The 17,614-nt window shown below is 34.5% G+C and overlaps 1 protein-coding gene across 3 annotated transcripts in view; it reads right to left on the bottom strand.

Moving 5' to 3' along the window:
* KIAA0825 (KIAA0825 ortholog) overlaps positions 1 to 17,614 on the bottom strand; it is a 231,462-nt gene that overhangs the window by 157,882 nt on the left and 55,966 nt on the right. For all 3 annotated transcript variants that reach the window (XM_057372850.1, XM_057372869.1, XM_057372859.1), the window contains exon 5: positions 3,376 to 3,546. In XM_057372850.1, coding sequence (XP_057228833.1) covers positions 3,376 to 3,546 — 171 coding nt within the window. The remainder of the gene's footprint in view (positions 1 to 3,375; positions 3,547 to 17,614) is intronic.

The raw sequence follows: 17,614 nt of genomic DNA, 5'->3' as shown, positions 1-17,614 counted from the left end.
ATCTATTTTCAACGGCCTAAATTGGTCTTCATAGGATTCCATTGTGCACACTGCAAAGAAACTTGTCTTGTTGCCAGCTAGAACTCTGAACTACATGTCTTTCTTTTCTTCACTGTTCTTTTTTTGGTTCACAAGCAACCTCCTACCAAAAGCAGAATCTGCAGAASAGACTACATCCAAGCAATAATGCAATGAAAAAGTATGAAGAGAAGCCCAGGTGGCCACCTTGCAAATTTCCAATGTGGAAGCCTTCGACCTCTCCGCCCAAGAAGCAGCTATAGTCCTAGTGTAATGAGCTTTACAAACCCTGGGAGCCTCTTTACCCTTAACTACATACGCCTCTCTAATACAATCCCTTAACCATCTAGCTAAGCAACCCTTAGAAGCCATTTGACCCCTCTTAAGACCCCCTAAGAGTACAAACAATCTGTCAGAAGATATGAAATCTTTGATTCTTCTGTGATAAACCCTAAGTGTTCTTCTTACATCCAATTTATGCAGCCGTTGCTCTTTGTCATTGCTGGGTTTAGGGAAAAATGAGGGCCAAGAAACTGTCTGGTTTAGATAAAACTCAGATGCCATCTTTGGGACAAAAAAAAATTTAAAAAGAGGAACCATCCAAAGAACTACTTTGTTTCTGATGGAACTTTACAGATGTTCTAAATATCAAGATCGAAGTACTACAGCATATAAAACAAAAAAATCAATTGACACTGAAACAGCTATACACAAACACACCACTTGACATAAGCATATGAAAAAACATTATTTTTGTTGCATCTCTGTGTCAGTTACATAAATTAAAAGTCTACCATGAATACTAAAAGCAACCAAGAAGAAAAGGAAACAAGCACAAGGTTTCTATGTGATGCCTAGGGAAACTTTAGGTCACTTGGACATTAGCCTACTTTTATGAATTGGCCACCTTTCCCTAATTTGTCAGCAGTRCTACTTGTAGAGCACTGAAACAGATATCCCTCACTGCAGAGACTGAGGGGTAGGCTGGATATACCCAACCTAGCTTTAACTCACTGAGAGCATGGTAACTATCTAGCACCACCAGCACACACTTCAATCTGGGCTACTTTGGTCTGCTTGTTGGGCTGGTTCTGCAGCCTGTGCTGCACTATGAATCTGATCTTGGTACCCAAATCAATTTAAAAGTGCTTTGGACATATCTACACTCTGTCAAATTAAACAAGATTTCTAGTAATAAGGCTTCTAAATAAGTACAGAAGATGGTCATTATATTGTCTAGTCACATATCGTGCTCTGATGAAAATAAAAAAAGGATTCTAATAAAAAAAAAAAACCCTTCTTATCAAAAACTCAGCCTTCATCAGTGACAAAAATAAGATTATCAATGCAATGCAGGATATTAACCGAGAAAAATCTAGAGGGACTTAACAGAACCTGGAACTACCAGGAACATAGTTTTCATTCTCCCACATCAAATCATCTTTCACTTCACTACAACTGAGATTTCTGACAACATGAAATGAGAAATGTGTTACCAACACAAACCCTTCTATTCAGACCTCTTATTAAAAATTTCTTCTTTTTACATATTATCTGTAAACATATSACTGAGCGAAGTTTTATGAGTAGAACCACCTGATCAGAACAGCAATTCTAAAAACAAAAGCATATCTGAAGACTGCACTAAAAGCACCTGAAAAATATTTACCTTCACTTGTTTTTCAGGATAAAACTAATTCTATGTTTTCTTTGGAATATACCTTCTACCCACAAGACTGACTCCTACAAATTCTAATAATATTTCCCATTCAGGTTAGATTAAGTGAAGTTACCAATTAAGARCCAGCTTGCTATAGAAATGATCACTCTAAAAGAGTATTTCTCAATGAACGCAGCTTAACACTCTTTAAAGAAACAGTTCTGAATTTAACTGAGCTTGGAAAAATGTCTGCAAGGTAAGTTTTACTTCCTGTAAAGTAAAATATTTCTTGCAAATGTTGAAGTCTTTAAGTTCTCTGAATTACTGGAGGACACGTCTTGGAATATAGTTACTTAAATATCAAATAAATTTCCCATAAAGAGTTTTTCATTATTTTTTTACACTTTCTCACAGAATATAGTAATAAAAAGAACATTTACAATTACCCTGACTGAATGTTTACCCCATCCAACACGAGGAAAACTCTACAATACAAGAAGTTTAACACCTCTTTGTAGGATCATAATGTATTATAGCTTAACATTTCTTAATAATTAATAAAACTGAGTGACTAAAGAAGGCAGAAATACATTGAAGCCAGTAACAAAAATGGAATTTGAATGCAAATTTTATTAGAGCATTGATGTATATTCTAAAAATATGCAGGTTAATCTGTATTTCTGTATTTTGGAGTGTCAATATTACAKGTGAAGAATACATCAACAAAATGTATGCCTTGGAACGCTTCTTATTTAATATTTTTATTTTCATCAATTTACTATACTGAGACTTCATTCCCAAAACACCTTTATGATCAGTCTGCAGCTTGACTATAGAGACAGTGAATATTTGACTTCACATATCCTGTCTCCCTGAGCAGCCTGGCCTCATTTCTGGTCTGATCTCTTCCTGCTATAGAATCAAAGCTCTTGAAACCACTTCTCTCTGATGACTTGTAGGCTCTCTACTGGCAGAAGCAGCAGAGTAGAACATTTATGAGCATACTGTGACCTGGAAGRTGTTATTCACTTGAATTTTTCTTATATCAGGTTCTCCTGAATACAATTACATGCAAAAAGAAGTGAACTTGGAACCTATAGCACATACAAACCTGGAGCTTGATCATTTTACTGATGTAGAGCCTCCTTCCATAAAACACCCAYTGAAGCCAATAGGATAAATATGCTTGTAAATATAGTACATATGAGTAAGTGTGAGAAATATAGGTTAAACAAGGACCCTATCCTTAAGCAATTAGTTTCATGTACACTAAGAATAACTAAACTGATATTCAAGTCAGTGCTTTTTTCTCTTGAAAAAGGCAGCTTTCATGAACAAGCTCAGAAAAAGTCAGKTACAACGAATTCCATGTATTGTTGTGTCCTATGTGAAGCACATATGTGGATTTTATAGACAATCCGGTAGGAGATATCTTGTTGCAGTGTCTGATAGTTTTCCATCATGGTTCTCCATCAATACATACACTCACTACATCACATCTTTATACACAAATAGAATTCTTTTCTACATGTCATTGTGCTCAAATGTAAATGTGCATATTTCAAAAACTTTGTCAGTGGATATTGTAACATTTATTTGCAAAATATGATGACATAATTTAGGTAATAAATGTTAAAAAATCATATAAAAATTTTTTACACAAATTAAACTAATTAATCAGGACAATCATTCATTACCTTGAACATTCTTATTCCTCTCCATAAATGAAGGCAGCAGCAGAATTTCTGTAGAGAGTTCTTCAGTTTTATCCTCCATTAATAAAAAGAGTTTGATAAGTTGCGAAAGACATTTGAGTTGATACAAGGTTAAGCAGAAGTTCCGTCCTTTCTTGTGGTATTCCTGGGAAGCTATTGAAGTAAAATTACAAAATAGCTTTTATTTTACCTATTAGAAAAAAAAAAAAGATCCTGCAAAACAGATTATGTAAGATAGTATAATATATCAAGTAATTTCATTTTTCTTATAGCATAATGTATCTTTTTTCTCATTATAAAATACTGTTACATTATTTCTTCCTAAGTCGTCAGCGTTTCTTAATTATCTGCGAAGTTCCAATTGAATTCCACATTTTGTTATTCATTAACTAGGATTTTTTTCCAGGCAATGGATCTACTCAGAAACATTCTCACCTGTATTTTACAAAAAAAAAACCCACTGTGTTGCAAAAGTCGAAAGGGAAGAAAAACACATCGTTACTGTATTTTAATGGTTTGGGACATCACATCACTTGTCACTCTGCAAGTCACCTTGTCTGTTTAACAATCTGCTAGCACAATACAGTTGATGAATATGACATTTGAGTGAAAGAAACATCAATCTAACACTCCACAACTTTAAATGTGTGGGGTTTGAAAACAAGTGAGACTGTCAGTGAGCAAATATCAGCAAGTATTATAACTATAAGCATTTGGTATTTAAAAGAAGAAACTGAACATTTTATTTTGAAAGGTTAACACATGCACTCATAACATATAATCATGTTACATCAACCAGGGAACTCTGATTTGAGCACAGTCAGACGATAAATGACTGTGAGACGTTTCCAATTCAGTATTACCAAACCACATGGGTTTAAGTATTTTAATTTTATAATGTCTTTAAATGTAACAAATTTGCACTTTTATGCAAATTGTGGTGAGCTGATACCATGTTCCCATGCAGTTCGGTTGCAGATGTAACATCAGCGGAACAGTTTATCTAGAATATGTCAGAGGGAGAGCCAGAGTAGTTGGAAAGGGAAGCTCGGAAAGAAGACAACAAAAAGAAATTGATTGAAATGTACTTTTATGTGTCAAATCTTTCTTACCTTTGCATATTTTAAGTACTTTGTACCTTCCTTTCCCCTCAAAGTTTCTAAATATTGTTTAAGGCATTTACAAATCACTTTTAAACAGACATAGATCTAAGKAGAAGAGCTGAACTTTGAATACTAATTCCCTAATTTTCTATTCCAATTTTGCAGCCTTAGAGATTGAACTGCGCGTTTTGCATCCACATCTGGATTTCCTTAAAGTTCCAAACAGATGTATTCATGTTAGCCTCTTGCATTTCTAAGAATGCCAAGAGTTACACATRAATGCCTCTGTTAGTGTCTTTTCTCTCTCAATGACGAGTAAATAACAAATCTATTGCTGGATTTCTGATTTTAAGTCTTAAACCTACAAAAAAAAAAAAATCCCATTTTGCTATTCAGAGGATTTTAGTCCTTACCTGAATACTASAGAATATAATCTGAGTTTAACTGACATGAAATAACTGCCTGAATCTACATTAGATTGTTGTTGTAAGAACAACAAAACACACCATAAAAATGAATAAAACTCTAGTTTTATCCCCTATAATTCAAAAACCTTGTGATGCTTCTACCCCATCTCTTGAAAACAAGGAAACTTTCCACTTATTTGATTGCCTCAAATGATACTGTCRTTATTAGACTGAAAGGAAGCAGACCTAGAAGACAGAGGTATATCACAGTAACAGTATTTTTAGAACACATTACTAAACACAGAAAAAGTAAAAACTTTTACTTTCAATGATCATTCAAAATATATTTCAGTTTTATTGTTTCTCAGAAATGACAACTCATTTATTTGRTGCTTGATGTTCAAGTAGTGTGCACACACACCTGAGTATCCAAAGCTTAAGTGAAAGGGCTTATATACACCCAGACTATTTGGTTTAAAATACTGATGGTAGCATTTAGTTTTAAAGACCACTGACCAGGCTGCTTAAACATGCACATCACAGTCCATTTTTTAGCAGACTTTTCTGACATTGTTCTGATTGGACAACCACAGGACAGAAACCCTTAAGAACTGTGTAACACTGAAGAGCTAAGCAGCCAATGGCATGACATACAAAAAAATCTCAAAACAGGTTTATAAATCTTGTAGAAGATTGCTGTGAAGAAAACATTTCTCCATGTGGATAGATGTGAAATAGACATGAGGACTGACTGTGACATATGTTCAATCAAACCTTCGTGACATCAGTTTGGAGGAAAATTTGCCATATTCACATAGGAGAGTAYGGTTACTCTGAAAAACTTAATGAATGGATCATGACTTACAGTGTCAGATCAGAAAACTAACAMAACTCATTTACCCAGGTGACACTGTGCAGCAAGAGAAGTACCCCTCTGTGATGAAAATGGTCTGAAATTGTTGTTAGCATCCTTTTCACAGAGGACCATACAGAAGGTGGCTGAAAGCACATGATCTCAGCCAGCCACGAATCAGTTAAGCAATGGCATTCCATTCTAACGGCAGGATAGAAAGGAACATGGAGAAAGTTACATGATACAAACCAACTTCCTTCATGAACCACTGCTATTATCATTCTTCTAAATTTGATTTTTTCTGTATGTCTTGACTTCAATTCATGTAGTCTTTGTACAAGGAAATAGCTGCAGAAGGATCTTTTGATACAGACAAATATCAAAGGATATGTAGAATTCCTGCTAAAGCAATAGCTAGAGAGAAGAATTTCTGAAAAGGAGCAGAAAGGCTGGTACAGAGGCTACAGAGAGGTGAAGTGCATCATACTGCCTTTTTCAATATGCCAATGGGCTGATTTTGCAAATATTACTCTAAAAGGAGGTGAAATCAGGACCTAAGCAAACACAGAGGAGTAAGAAAAGTTTCTGAGCTCTTGAACATAGCCTCAGGCTCCTGTCTCTRCAGAACAAGAATCACGCAAATACTGCTGTACAAGACCAATGCCTATGCTGATGATTTCTAAACTGATCTGGCTATTCTGCCRGCAGAAATAGCCTAAGTCAGTACAATGAGTTATCTTCAGCCACAAGAAGCTAAGCACAGTGTTAGGGATCACTGAAACCTGGCTGCTACTTGAGGAACAGGAAATAAAGCATGATAATATGGCCAGCAGGCTCCTTGTCAGCCAGGGCTCCWTCCTGCAGATCCTAAGCAAGGCTGACCCTGAGATGATAGGTTTCAACCATGACAGCAGATCAGCAGTCAAGATCATGGTGATGACACAGACCTGAGAGTCAGGAAGCTAATTTACCATTTYGGATCTGGATCTGGATCTGGATCCGGTCTGGGGAAGGTAACCATGAGTCAGGCACAGTTCAGTGGAACCACAGTGATAAGGCAAGTTCAGGCTCAAGACAGGGAAATTCAGTCAATGGGGTCCACTTTGGTGAAGATGAATATCAGGAAGCTTTGGTGAAGATGAATATCAGGACCCTGTGATGCAGCTCAGATAAGGACTGGGGACCCAGGTGCAGCTGAAATACATCTCTTGGGCAGGCTGCAGTGTAGGTCCTGAAAAGGCTGCTCAGGACTCACTATTGCACRCAAAGCTTTGTTGTACAGCTCTTAAAGAACTTGAGTTTTCAGACAAAAACCTCAGAAAAACTGGAAAACTGTCTTTCTGCATCACAGAGGACAACACAACTGTTTTGTCAAGAGAAAAGAAGGGCAAGTATTTGAAATTTCTGCTATCTARATGGCAGTTCTTTCTGTGGGATAAGAAGCAGAAAGAAGACAAAAAAATTGCTTGAATTAAAAATTAACTTGAGTCTCCACTGCATTTATTTGTAGCAGGTAAATAAATCTTGATGGTTCATTACACAAAACTGGAACAAAGCAAAGGAATAAGCTCAGAACATCCATGCAATAAATATCTCTACATTTAGATAATCTGTACTCTTGACTTCCTATCACACAGAGGCAGAAGGGACTTAAATGTATTTTATTTCTTCAAGCATGCTAATTTTCCACCCCAGCTATCAAAAACCAAGCAGCAGAAATCTGCCAACCCAAACAGGATTTCTTACAGAAAAAAGGCCCAAGTAAAACTAAGAGTGAATGTCTATCAATTTGGGCAAGATCTCAGTTACACAACACTAGAGAAACTAGGAGTTCTATTTTCTAGTTTGGCCTTTCATTTTAGCAGAATGTATTGAAGCTGAAGAAATCTTCCCAAGATCTGAAGGATATGCCATCCTTGTCGAAGAATAAAGCAGTCCGTTTTACCAAAGATCATTTGGCTGGATGTAGCTGGACAGATGGGATCACAGAATTTCACTTCACCAGTGATGAAGTTGAGAGGTGTCCACATGAATTTGAAGACAGCTAATAAGTTAATTAAAGGATTTTTCAGGCAACACAGAGTAAAAGACATTCTATAAAGCACTTGATTATGGTACCTGACCTTCTCCTAAGTCCTTAAGCTCAGTAGCAAGGTACCTGCCTTTATCTTAACCCTATAAAATTTTTCCCTCATCTCTAAAAAGGAAGAAGCATGAGAAATAAGGTTGAACTAGAGCTAGATGACTTATGTATATCTGCTAACTTGCAATTTTATAGCAAGTTTCAGAAGTGATACTTTCTTCAAAGCTGTAGCTCTTGAAACCATTAAAAAAAAGTGTTCCAACCTCCTTGGTTATAGCCTRGAGGCATTTAAAATCTCAAAAGGCATAAGAAAACATGTATGAATGAGACCCATAGGTTAAACATAACTTTTGTTATTATTTTTTCTATTTTTTTTAAATAAGCATGGCACCTCAAATGTTTTAAAAAAAAATTGAATTCACAGTATCTCAAAAACTGAGTGGCTAATTCTGATAATTTCAACTCATCCAGGCATGTGACACTGTAAAGTGTGGCACAGATATCCCTGTATCAGAGGTGAGSTGGCTGTAAATGTTCAAGAATAGCTACATATTGACAGTGTTGCTTTCAGATTAATTAGCTTGTACTACTCATTCGACAGAGCCACATGGCTAAACTGCTTCTGAGACATGCGGTGGAATCCTTGGAAAGCAACCTGATGACTGCTTTCGTCAGTGATTACAGTGGGGATTTCTCCCTCAGCAGGAACCAAGTGTCTAAACCCTCTTAAACAATTATATAAAATACCTTCCCATTATCATTCCCCTGTCCCCATTTCTAAGGCTTGATTTCATATAAGATAGATCTACAATTTCATATAAGATAGATCTATGTCTACTAGGGACACAAGAAATCAGGGATTTCACCAAATAAAGCTATATGAGGAAGAAAATTAAAAAGAAAAATTAAACTATATTAAACTTGAAATCTAACTACAACCTTCATACATAGTAAATGGAACTACCATTTTGCCAAAATCCAGAAAGAAATAGCCTAATAAAGCAATACAAATTCAGCTGATGATAGTCACTTCATACAGGGTATTTGAAGASGTAAATTTTCAAAGCAGTGCACAGGGAGTTACATAAATTCCATTAACAATAAAGTGTTCCTCAGGTCTTAATGATATTAACTTTTAAGCAACACTATAACTATTATAACAATCTTGCATTTATGACAGCTAAACAGAGCTTGTATATAAGTTGTACTAATCTTTAATTTGCATTTAGTAAAGATATATTCCATTTTTATGGACATCTGCTCGCAATTTTATCAAACTGTGCATTGGTATACAATTTTTAATGCAACGACTAGGTTTAAATAATTGGTATTGCTGGATATAATCACTAATTTGCTCATACTGTAAAAAGCAACTTTGTATTTCTGCATAGCAGATGTAATACACGGTATTACACAGAACTAAATTATTACAAACATTGCCAGCAGTTTTCTATACACAGTATTTAAGATAATTATAAAAAATCATGTTCATTACTGCAAGCTAGCATTTTTTTAACAGTTTAATTTGGATATATTACAAGATACATTCAAGTCACATGGATACAATTACTGCAAACCCGAGAAGCTATAAATGTTCCTAAACAAATCCCTTTGACCCTGTTAATGTCTGTTTCTTATTAATCTAAGGCTACATTGTTTGTAGCAAGAATTTTTTATGGAATATGAAAAAAAGGAAATCCCTTAACAGTTGTTATTGATTCTACCATTTACTCACTCAAAGATAAGTGCCATTTACAAAGCAGAACAGATGCAGATGCTGACAGAAATGTAAACAATTGTTACATGGCTTACTGCCAGATTCTAAGCCAATACATTAAATTCCAAGTGAAGCACATTTCCCCTATAGATTGCATTTATTGCCACTTCATTTCCTATGTGCTCTGTCTCTCTATTGCTGTGCCTGGCACTAAGCTATTTTCAGTCCTTTGGTGACCCCTGAGGCCTGGTCCTACCTCACACAGCCATTAGAGAAGGGAATTGTATGTGTCTGACATGGTCTGAAACCAATTATTTGATATTTTCTTCAGAATGATGCCCAATTCTGCTGGGAATGAGCAATCATGAAATAATTTACCTCCTGATTTAATTTTTTTCTGCACAAATTAGTTGTAGCCTGAGCCAGTGATACACAGCTGCTTGTATCTCTGTCTTATCAAGACTGTACTTGAAATGGTGAAAAAGGAAAGGAGACAGTGGAGTTGAACAGAATAGATTGGGGAATCCTGCTTTWAAAAGGCATTGACAAGTTTATCAGATATACTGATCACATGTGCTCTCTGCTGATTGAAACTGACAGACCTAGAAAGACCTATTAGTGATGTAAACTGTTATCTAAGTGGTTAAGGTTTTTTAAACACTTGTCTTACTTTGCAGCTCCCTATTAGTTGCAGTGAAACCCAGGAGTTCCAGGATAATCTGATAAAGCAGCCTTCACAAAGTAACTACACATTGGCATTTTTTGTCCCTTAAAAAGAAAAAACCAAAAAGTTCACAGTTCTAAAAATGGTAAACATTTTCTTATTACACATCACCATTACTTCATGACTTTCATAATGCTTTTATTATACATTCATACTGTGCATGTGGCAAAAAAATGCTGTGAAGTACAGGATCTCAACTTATGTATACACATGATAATGATAAACATGTATAAATTTGCATGTATTTAATTATGTCTGTCACACAGATATGTCATTGCCAGCAACTAAACAACCTCAATGAAAACTACACTAATCTTTTGAGAGAGATTCACCATACGTGAAATTTTAATCAAATCTGCTCCGTAATGTCTTCCCAGTAAAATAAGATTAATTTTGACCTCACAGTGAAGGTTGATTCCATATCAGGTTGTTAGATGTTTGCTACCAAATGCTAAAGTCCTTTGTTAACATTGCATGTGAAATGCAGTCTTGAAAAAATGAAATGAAATCTTTAATCGTAAATCATGTTCACTGACCAACAGATGAATGAAAGGATAGACCAGTGCTGGAACACAGGATAGAGAACAAGAACATCGAATCACACTCTGACATCGAATTTATGTTGTAATCTTGAGCAAATGATCTCAGTAATCTGACTCCTTGACAGCATACAGCTCCTTTACAACCCTGACAAACAAACTACAGAGACTTTCCGAAGCACTCTGAGGATGAAGCGCCTTGTAATTATGTTCAATAAAATTACTTTTTACACAGATACCTATCTCAGTTTGCTCTGACACTAGAAACTGAACTTCCTCCTTAATTCTCAAAAGCATGCACAGCATCTAATAAATTACAAAACATTCAGATTACACACTGCAATTCCTGATAGACAGTGACATTTTAAACAATTCAAATGTAARTTAATTACTCAGTTTCTGAATTAGAATGAATTCATTGATTTGTCCATTAAAGGAATTTAGTAGCTGATGTCCAATAGTTTTCTGATAATGATGGAAATACTGAAATAGCAGACATTCTTTAAACAATCCTTCAACTAAAATGTCTTTGAAACTTGTAGATAGACCATAGTTGCAGTTGTTTCTAGCAGTTAAGAGTGGGGTTTTAGGTGCTATTCTACAATTAACAATTTCTTCCGAAGTAGCAACTATTATCAAAAAGTCCATTCAGAAAACTGCAAAAACTATCCAATGACAAAATGATGCTCTTAGTAATATTTCTCAAAGATCTCTAACAGTATTCTGGCCTTGCCAATGACATAAACTGGCATGTTCAAATAAGATTAAAAAAAAAATAAAGCTTGAGTCAATACTCTTATTTCTGCTTCCTATGTGTTTGTATTTCAAAACTAGTTAGGCAAAGACACCACAAAGTTCTCATGATTACTTTTACAAGGAATATAAACATGAAAAATAAATCTGAGCAGACAGAAAAAAAGGGCAGACACTGACATTTAAAAACTTCTAGAGGAATGTTTCAAAATTCATTCCTCCTTGTAGAAAGACTAATATACAAAAGACGGATTAATCACATCTGTCAGTACAGATATAAGTTCCCACTGACTGAGCTGAGATTACACAATTAAAACACTTCTTTACCAGTGAGCTGATAGTATGGTGCATAATGGAACACCCAATTTCTGTGTTACAGAATTTCTTAGCACATGAACAGAAAATCAGCACTGTCCCTTGTACTAAAATACAAAGATGTGGTTCTTAGGCAGAGGATAATCAGGGTGTGAATCTACTGAGAAAAAGTAAATTCTACTTGAAAATCTGASACCAGTAAGCAATCTAATTTCAGACAGTCCACAATATTTATGGGCACTAAGTGCTAGATYGCTGATTAAGAAGTTGGACTGAATTTTAACCAACCTTATTCTCTCTAGGTCAGATAGACAGGAATATATCCATTGCCTTGCTCTATTCAGTAAATGTAGTAATAAGTACTATAAAATGACTGAAAACTTTGTTTTTTCAAAAACTCAGTAGATACAGTGGCCTCTTCATTGAAGAAAGAGGGTTTTTTTAAAAATTCTAACCCTAAGCCTCAATGAAAGGGACTAATTCATATTCTAACTGGGCATTTTACAACCATTTTGTCAATGTGACACTCCCCCCTAATTTAACCAACTATATTTTTTTCCAAAACAAACTACTATGACTAAAACAATTTTTACGCTTTCCTGTACAATTTTATGACAGAAGAGGTTCTCTGTCTTGACAAAAATCAGACGTGACCATCTAGTCAACTTGTGATTACATGGTGGTAGACGCATATATCAAAAAGACTCTTGTAACAAYTTTTTTTGAAAAAATACTGCAGGAGCATGTTTTAAAGACATTTCTGAAGTATTCTCATACTTGCCATATTCCTACACACTCTTCTTCATGCAGGCCCAAAGTAAACAAGAGACTTTCATCATAATTGTCCCTCAGATTTTGTCAATTTTCTTATTAAGCAAAAAACTACAGTATATAAATGTGAAATTAATCTCTGAATACTCACAAAGTATCAGACTATAGGGTAAATCAGTTTTCATCTTTTACACTTGGGAGTAGGATGCAATGATTAGAGAGCGTWATGAGTTAAACACTCACTCCATGCTGAGGAAGGAAATGCAGGTATGCAGTGAAAGCATAAAGGAAGGTAATTAGTTGGTGTTTGCTAATTGTGGATATTTAAAAAAAWTTACCAAGAATGAAACTATATCCCTCTCAATCTCTGAAGAATTCTGAAAAAAAATTTGAATTCCAGTTGAAAAAGATGAAGTAGAAGAACTTCACTAGGACACAACAGTATAAAAAATATAAACAAAAAAAAAATCATTCATTTCATGTTTAAAAATATTTTAACACTTTGAAAAGCAAAGTTTGTGTTTACTTATTTTAATAAGTAAACAATAAGAAAATAAAATTCTGGAATAGGCATATTTTCAATCTGACAAAGAGTCAGTAAGGAGATTTCACTGCCCATCTTCACATTATGGGCTTAATAAGTAATTTCAAGCAACTGCTCTAGAAAGATCTTCAGGCACACTACCAGCTTTGCAATTATGCCAGCTCAACTGACATTTCAGTAACTTAGATACTGTTATCTTTCACTTACTATAAGCTCAAAAAGTAACAAGCTTAATGCTTTTGTAATCTTTACGAAAATGTCACTCTCCCACCAGAAACACGTTTGTGGTCTTAGGGATATTACGCTCATATGAACTTTAAAAATGTACCTCCATTTTATTAAAACTTCAACTCTGCATGTTCAAACAGATGATTTTATTTTCTCCTCAGTACTACTCATATTTCTGTTTAATATAATTGTGCAGAAGAAATCAAATACAGTACTTGCAAGGATAAGAAATAAGTAACATGTGACAAAAAARCTATAAAATATATTATTTCCTATATTAAATTTAAGGATATTTATTTTGTTTCCCCAGAGTAATGGGATTTTGTTATGCCTGTCAAAATTTCATAGTCTTCCCAACGAAGACAGACAACTGCAGAAATCTGTATCATATCTGTATGCCCACTGGTTTTCAATTTCAACTTCCTATTTTAAATTCCCACCAACACTATTTGTTCCATTATTTTAAATAGGTGACAATTAGACATATTGAATATCTCGGTGTTGATTGGTTCATAAAAAAAAATTAGCAATCTCTGGTATATAGAAAGCAAGCATCTATCGATTGTATCTTTCCATTTTTACTCAGTCCCTGTGTAGTAACCACATCATTTTTGCTGTTGTCCTGATGTATTCTGTGAAAGTTACGCTTGTATAAGAGAGAAGTGCTATTGGTTTACTTGATACTTATTATTTCCCCATCTTTCATGGACAGAARCCATATAGTTTTTCTTACCCTATGACATAGATTACCATTTATGAAGACATGCTACGAGAGTTGAGATTGTTCAGCGCGGAGAAGAAAAGGCTTCTGGGAGACCATAGAATCTTTTCCAGTACCTAAATTGGCTACAAGAGAACTGAAGACCAGGGCAGGGAGTGACAGGACAAGGGGAAATGGCTTCAAACTGAAAGAGGGTAGCTTTAGATTAGATGYCAGGATGAAATTCTTGATGGTGTGCATGATGAGGCACTGCAATAGGTTGCCCAAGGAAGCTGTAGATACCCCAMCCCTGGAAGTATCCAAGGTCAGGTTGGATGGGACTTTGAGCACCCTGGTATAGTGGAAGGTGCTACTGCAGGAGGGCTGGAAGCAGATGATCTTTCAGGTCTCTATCAACACCAACAATCTGGTGAATATACGTGCAGAGCAGCTGAAGGGGTCAGTAGCTAGGGTTAGTAACCCTAACCTTAACTAATCACTTGCACACAGGTCCCATTCTTTCAAAATCTTGTTCTACATATGCCCTCTGTTCCTACAGAAGTTATGTTACGAGGCACTCTGCAGAAATAGAAGACAGAAGGAGATGCCAAGCAGGCAGAATACAATGGAAGCACATAAAGATACTGTTGATCATGCACAAGGAAAAACCAAAACAGCATGCCCACAAGTGGGGATTAGCAGGTTATTGTGGTTTTCCTGAAGTAAGAAAAAGAGAAGAGAGACATGGAAGAAAGCGAGGAGAATTAAGTTCCAGTTTCTATCAAAGCTTCCTTATTTTTGCCTTTATAATGTCTAAAATTCACTACAGTAGTTATGTGGGTCTTTAAATAGTCTGAAGTTTATATCTGTGAAAAAACTAGCTTCAAATAACTTTCATAATCAAATCATAAAACTTTATAATTCTAAACATTTTGCCCTTAACAACACATTTAACTGAAAGCTTGATTGTACTAGTCCAAGGATTTGGACAACAGAATGAATTTGTTCTGTAGAAGCAGGTTATCATACTGGATATAATAATCTGTCATCTATATGGACTACATGCCTTCCCAGAACTTCAGAAAGATGCAAGAGGGCTTTCAGTACTGAACAGTATAAGTCAAGTGACTGAAACACTTCATGCCTTCAACCACATACTTATAAAAAACCAGATAGTAGTCTATGCATAAGAAAACATGATGGAAAACCAACTGTGACTGCGGGACAAATATTGTAAATTATCTGCTACAAATTGTTACCTGTACAGAAATATAATAAAAAATGCAAATACATMAATATTAACTACATCAATCCATGTTTGGAAGCCTTTATTTTTCAAATATAAATGGGAGGACAAATTACACTAATGTTATTGAGTCCTAATTATTTCCAGATGTGAATAATTGGAGATTTTTTTTAATCATTCAGTCACTTAACTAGAAGGYATTAATACTATTTTAGCCATATTTTTGATAGAACAGACAAAAAGCATATATTTGTTGTAGGCCATAATGGTGGTTTATGAGATCACAAACTAAGTGAATATAAATTATAGGAAAGGAGAAAAGCAAGTCTGACACTAAAGTTCTTAATTTCAGAAAGGGGAAATTATAAACACAATAAAACCTTATGCACATAAATGTAGTAGAGAAATCAAATTTTAGTTAAATGTGCAAAACCTAAGCATCATATTTCAAGTTAGCTGTTCAGCAAATTGCTGAGAATATGTAAGTATAAGTGAACTCAAAATAGATTTTCTTACCAAGTACTTTAATATAACATCCTGAAATTGTCTTCCTTTCAACAAGTTACTTCAGAGCCTGTTTCTGTTCCTGCTCTCAACTCCACTGCACAAATGCAGCTCCTATAAATGGTATTGAGTCCTTCTATTCAAGTTTAGATATATGCCATATTCACATTAGGTGTTCCACAAACACATCATATTCTGTGTGAACTCATGAATAGTTAAAGATAATAAATTTTAAATGTAATAATTTAAATCACAGTTTGCACTTGAGTATATCTTTATRACAGAATGGAAGTTGATTATATTATGAAGAAAGAAAAGAGAAAGAAAGTCCTCTAGATATCTAGCTAAATGGATATATACTGGGGTAAAAGTGTAATACATTAATATTAAAGTATATCTCTGAAGGTAGTTTAATTATTTTGTAGTTAAAAATGTGCTTAGTCAAATCTGCRTCACTTTAGTTTACCTCCACTTTGCAATAATATTCCCTTAAAAATAATGATCTACTGATATTTARGAACACAGTTTCTATTTCCTCAGATTTTAAATGTTTAAGCGTCTCTGGAAAAATTGTGACTATTAAAAAATGTGAAACAATTTTAATATGTCAGAAAAGATAAAATTCAAAGCTCTGATCTATGTTYAGTTTTAACTACAGAAATTTTTTAAAAAACAGCTAGTTAGTCTATATGTTTACATACAAAAATGATATAAATAAAACCAAAGAAAACCTTTCACTAACACATAAACTATTCATAATTCCATGGGGTTTAAGTTTCTTTGGCAGATGTCTTATCACTTGTAAGAGTAGCTGTTTCTTCGTCTAACAAATGAGGAATTAATATAGGTTAGTAATGCCGGATTAAACTAGCTTAACATTTTGGCAAACAAARGAACACAGAAAAGGTTTGAAAGGTAAAACTAAAATATACATTTAGTAGACACACTGCGAATAATTTATGAGAAATACCACATTGGAAATTGAAGCAAAAGAGCGTTAGAGATAACATTAAAACCAGCTGTGATTCTTTCCATGCTAAGTATTGTAAACAGATATTGTAAATAWATTTTTGAATACCACAACATATATAAATTTTTGAAAGACACAAATGATTAATAGGATAGAAAGTCTGAAATAACAAAATCCCATTAAAAAACCAATAAACTTGAAGACGTGGGTYAGGAAACATTCCTTGCATATTTTTCGAGCAGGTTGGAAACACTGATTAAGTTCTGAAAGTACACAAAGAAATTGAAATTCATGTTATATAAAACCACCCTACAATAAAAGCCCAGATACTATTGGCTGAATCCTGCATCAGTAAAGGTAACAAGAATCACAGATGTAACAGGTAAAAGGATCAAGTTACAACATAAAACCACCTGCCTCCACTAGAGTTGGCAACTGAAGATGTCAAGTTCCAAAAATTTGCCTCTTTTCATGTGCCATTTTGACAGCTTCTCTGTCAAGCCACACACTTCCTAGGTACTGAAAAATGGATAAAATCTTTTTATAGTACTTCACAAATTATTCAAAAGAAAGATGTTAATTCTTCACTTCACAAATAGATTGTATATTAAATATTTTGAATATAATTATATTAAAGTTTTTTATAGACTCTCTATTTTTCCAAAAGGAAAAGGTTGTCCTCGGAATGTTTTCTAAGATTCTGGCACTGTTTCATTGTTTTCGTTGTTTTTTTTTTTTTTTTTTTATGATATTTTTTTTTTTTT

This window comes from Malurus melanocephalus, unplaced genomic scaffold (genome assembly GCF_030028575.1).
Source record: "Malurus melanocephalus ecotype Western Australia unplaced genomic scaffold, MMel_1.1 scaffold_7, whole genome shotgun sequence".
Classification (NCBI taxonomy): domain Eukaryota; kingdom Metazoa; phylum Chordata; class Aves; order Passeriformes; family Maluridae; genus Malurus; species Malurus melanocephalus.
This window is presented reverse-complemented; position numbering and strand designations above follow the sequence as displayed.